This window comes from Budorcas taxicolor, chromosome 7, assembly GCF_023091745.1.
Source record: "Budorcas taxicolor isolate Tak-1 chromosome 7, Takin1.1, whole genome shotgun sequence".
Lineage (NCBI taxonomy): Eukaryota > Metazoa > Chordata > Mammalia > Artiodactyla > Bovidae > Budorcas > Budorcas taxicolor.
Window position 1 is genome coordinate 41,679,416 of NC_068916.1, and position 3,538 is coordinate 41,682,953.

General features: G+C 37.1%; 1 protein-coding gene across 1 annotated transcript; it reads left to right on the forward strand.

Moving 5' to 3' along the window:
- Positions 1 to 2,300: 2,300 nt before the first annotated feature.
- LOC128050743 (olfactory receptor 2M3-like) lies at positions 2,301 to 3,239 on the forward strand. Its single transcript, XM_052643095.1, has one exon. The coding sequence runs from the start codon at positions 2,301 to 2,303 to the stop codon at positions 3,237 to 3,239; it is 939 nt and encodes a 312-aa protein (XP_052499055.1).
- The last annotated feature ends 299 nt before the right edge of the window (positions 3,240 to 3,538 follow it).

Sequence of the window (3,538 nt, forward strand, 5' to 3'; positions counted from 1 at the left end):
TTAGGTGGAAACAGAGAAAGGCAAATTCCAAAGCAAATACATAGTTTCATTAACATATCTTAAGGAAAACATTTCCAAAGAGAAATCTCCTTTTAATTTTGTATGGAGAAGGAAAACAAAAATCTGGGAATAGTAGTTTGTTTCCTCCTGCTGCTTAAGGGAGAGGGAAAAACTGTCTGATTCTTGCAGCCTATTTCCTCAGTTTGGAGACCCCGGCCTTCCTGCCTCTCAGAAGGTAAGTCTGAGGGAGATGATAATTATTTCAAAATATCTCAATATTTCAAGAGTACAGCAGGATGGAGCTATATTTTATTCAAAAGCTATATATTAGAATAAGCTAAGATGATTACTTTTGATAGAGATTAGCATTGCAAGAAGGGGGATCCCTTTCAGGGCCCAAAACTGGGCTCTTGTCTAACACTCAGAAATGAATTGTCCGAGGAGACATGAGCTATCAAAGCAAGAGATTTTATTGGGAAAGTGTGCCCGAGCAGAGAGCAGTAGGGTAAGGGAACCCAAGGCAAACTGCTCCGCCACATGGCTCACAGTCTCAGGTTTTATGGTGATGGGATTAGTTTCCAGGTTGTCTTTAGCCAATCATTCTGACTCAGAGTCCTTCCTGGTGGTACACAGCTTGTTCAGCCAAGTTGAATGCCAGTGAGAAGGATTCTGGGAGGTGGTCTGACATGTGGTGTCTCCTTTTGGCTCTTCTGGTTGGTAGTGGCTTATTAGTTCTGTGTTCCTTACCAGGACCTCCTGTTGTAAAACAACTCATGCAGATGGTTTCTATGGTGCCTGGCCAGGGTGGGCAGTTTCAATGTGCTTTCCCTAACATTAGTACAAAAGTCATAAAATAATGGATAACTATGCTGTGCTTTAAATCAGATTTTCTGTCAAATAAAATGCATAATTTTAGTTAATTTGGCAGAACCACATGAATTTTTTTTTTTTCCCAAAGCCAAAAACCAAAATACCAGTTACTGCTCTGCACTACACCCAGAGGAGAGAAAACACATGCAAAGACATAGAAAGGAAGCCATTGCCTTCAATAATGAAGTAACAGGTAAGAAAAGAGAAAAAAAAAAAAAGATTTATAAACAGACATTAAAAAATATGCTGCTGTGAAGCCAAAGAATCCCCTCAATGAATCTGGCTAAGGAAATTGAAAAGATAGAATAGTCTAAAGTATGAGTAATCTCTCTTCCCTCCTGTAGTATTTATTTATTTAAAAATACTTATATAGTTATAGGTATTAAATAAATATATATATATATATATATATATTTAAACTATATCCCAGGTAATATCCATACTTTGTAAACATGATCTCATTTAGTCTTAATAACATTCTACAATATAGATATAAAAAATGTCAAATTTTACAGAGTAGAAAATAAAGCTTAGAGAAATTAACTAAGATCACACAGATAAAATGATTTGTTCCAGGTGTTTGAACTGTGCTATTTCACTCTAGTCTGCTTCTCCAGAAAAATGACCTGTACCAGGATATTTCATGGATACACCTTATCTTATTAGATAGAGTTAGTAATGGTCATATTGGTGAGAAATTTTATCTACTACAATTCACTATTATAAGCAACATGTACTATTAGATATACTTCTGATTAACAGTTTCTCAATCCCTTCTCTTCACCTGGTATTTGATTAATCCTATCTCATTTCTAAACATACATGCTTTCTTCCACACTTTAGTAGAAAGAATTTTTATTAATATCATAGAGTGGTACGCTAAATTCTATAGAAAAACGTAACAGAAAATCTCATTGACTTCCCAGCAATTCATGAGTCTTCAGATAGCTCATAATGACTCTTGACTTCTGAAGGGATAATCAGCACTACATATCTGAGTTGGCTGGTTGCTGAAATTAGATTATATGCCTTTTGAGAGATCACTTGCATTTTAATTGTGGAACAAATATGCATGTTAACTATGTGTTTTTTTTATCCAAATCATTAAAGCTAAAAATAAGTCTAATATCTCTTATCTACAAATTTTAAAAAATGATTCTCTGAGAAATAAGTTTTCCTATATGTGCCGTGCTAAGTTGCTTCAGTCATGTCCAGCTCTTTGCGACTTCATGGACTGTAGCCTGACAAGCTCCTCTATCCATGGGATTCCCTTGTCTACACATTTTTAAAAAGTGATACTCAGAGAAATAGAATTTGCTATATATAGACATTATAGCAATGGTGATCTAGGCTAAAAATCCTTGATATTTCCATAACAAAATATTGGAGATTTCTCACATGTTGTATTCTCCACAGTGAATATATTCATCATGGCATGGGAGAATCATACTTTAAACTCTAACTTCATCTTGCTGGGAATCTTTGATCACAGTCCCACCCACATCTTCCTCTTCTCTCTGGTCTTGGGCATCTTCACAGTGGCCTTCATGGGAAACACTATCATGGTTCTCCTCATCTACCTGGATACTCAGCTCCACACTCCCATGTACTTGCTCCTCAGTCAGCTATCCCTCATGGACCTCATGCTTATTTGTACCACTGTACCCAAGATGACTTTCAACTACTTGTCTGGAAAGAAGTCCATCTCTCTGGCTGGGTGTGGAACCCAGATATTCTTATATGTGTCCCTACTTGGATCTGAATGCTTCCTGTTGGCTGCAATGGCCTATGATCGGTATGTTGCCATTTGCCACCCATTACGATATTCAGTTCTCATGAGCCAGAAGATCTGTTGTCTCGTGGCTGTTTCTTCTTGGGTTGTTGGTTCTTTTGATGGCATAATTGTTATTGCAGTTGCATTGTCCTTCCCATATTGTGGTTCCCGGGAAATACCCCACTTTTTCTGTGATGTCCCTGCCCTTCTCACTCTCTCATGCACTAACACATTGCTATTTGAAAGGTTAATGTTTATTTGCTGTGTAATTATGCTTCTTTTCCCTGTAGCAGTCATTATCGCTTCCTATGTCCGTGTTATTATGGCTGTCATTCGCATGGGATCTGCAGAGGGTCGCCGAAAAGCTTTTGCGACCTGTTCTTCCCACCTCATGGTGGTGGGAATGTATTATGGAGCTGCCATGTTCATATATATGCGGCCTGTGTCTGACCGATCCCCTACCCAGGACAAGATGGTATCAGCCTTCTACACCATCCTCACTCCCATGCTGAATCCCCTCATCTACAGCCTCCGAAATAAGGAAGTGGCCAGAGCATTCATGAAGGTGTTAGGGAGGGGCAAGTCTGGAGAATAAATTGCCTAATTAACTTTTTTTTGCAGTTTTGTTTTATGCTTAAATTTATTTAACCAATGTAATTTAGCACTCAATATTTACCCATCTTTTTACCAAAAAAATTATGAACAGGCACACAAGTTTTAGAAAGTTAAAAAAAAAAAACTGCATGCTTGTTTGTTCCAATATTATATTTCTTTCATTATAGAAAATTTAAAGTATGACCATGAGTAAATATGTACTGCAAGCTAATATGCACAACTATATACTTATTTTATAAGATACCACTTAAGAAATTAGAGGTATTTACCCAACATGAA

What these genes read in the sequence shown, in the direction of transcription:
- LOC128050743 (XM_052643095.1), top strand. Translation starts at nt 2,301, where the DNA reads ATGGCATGGGAGAATCATACTTTAAACTCTAACTTCATCTTGCTGGGA.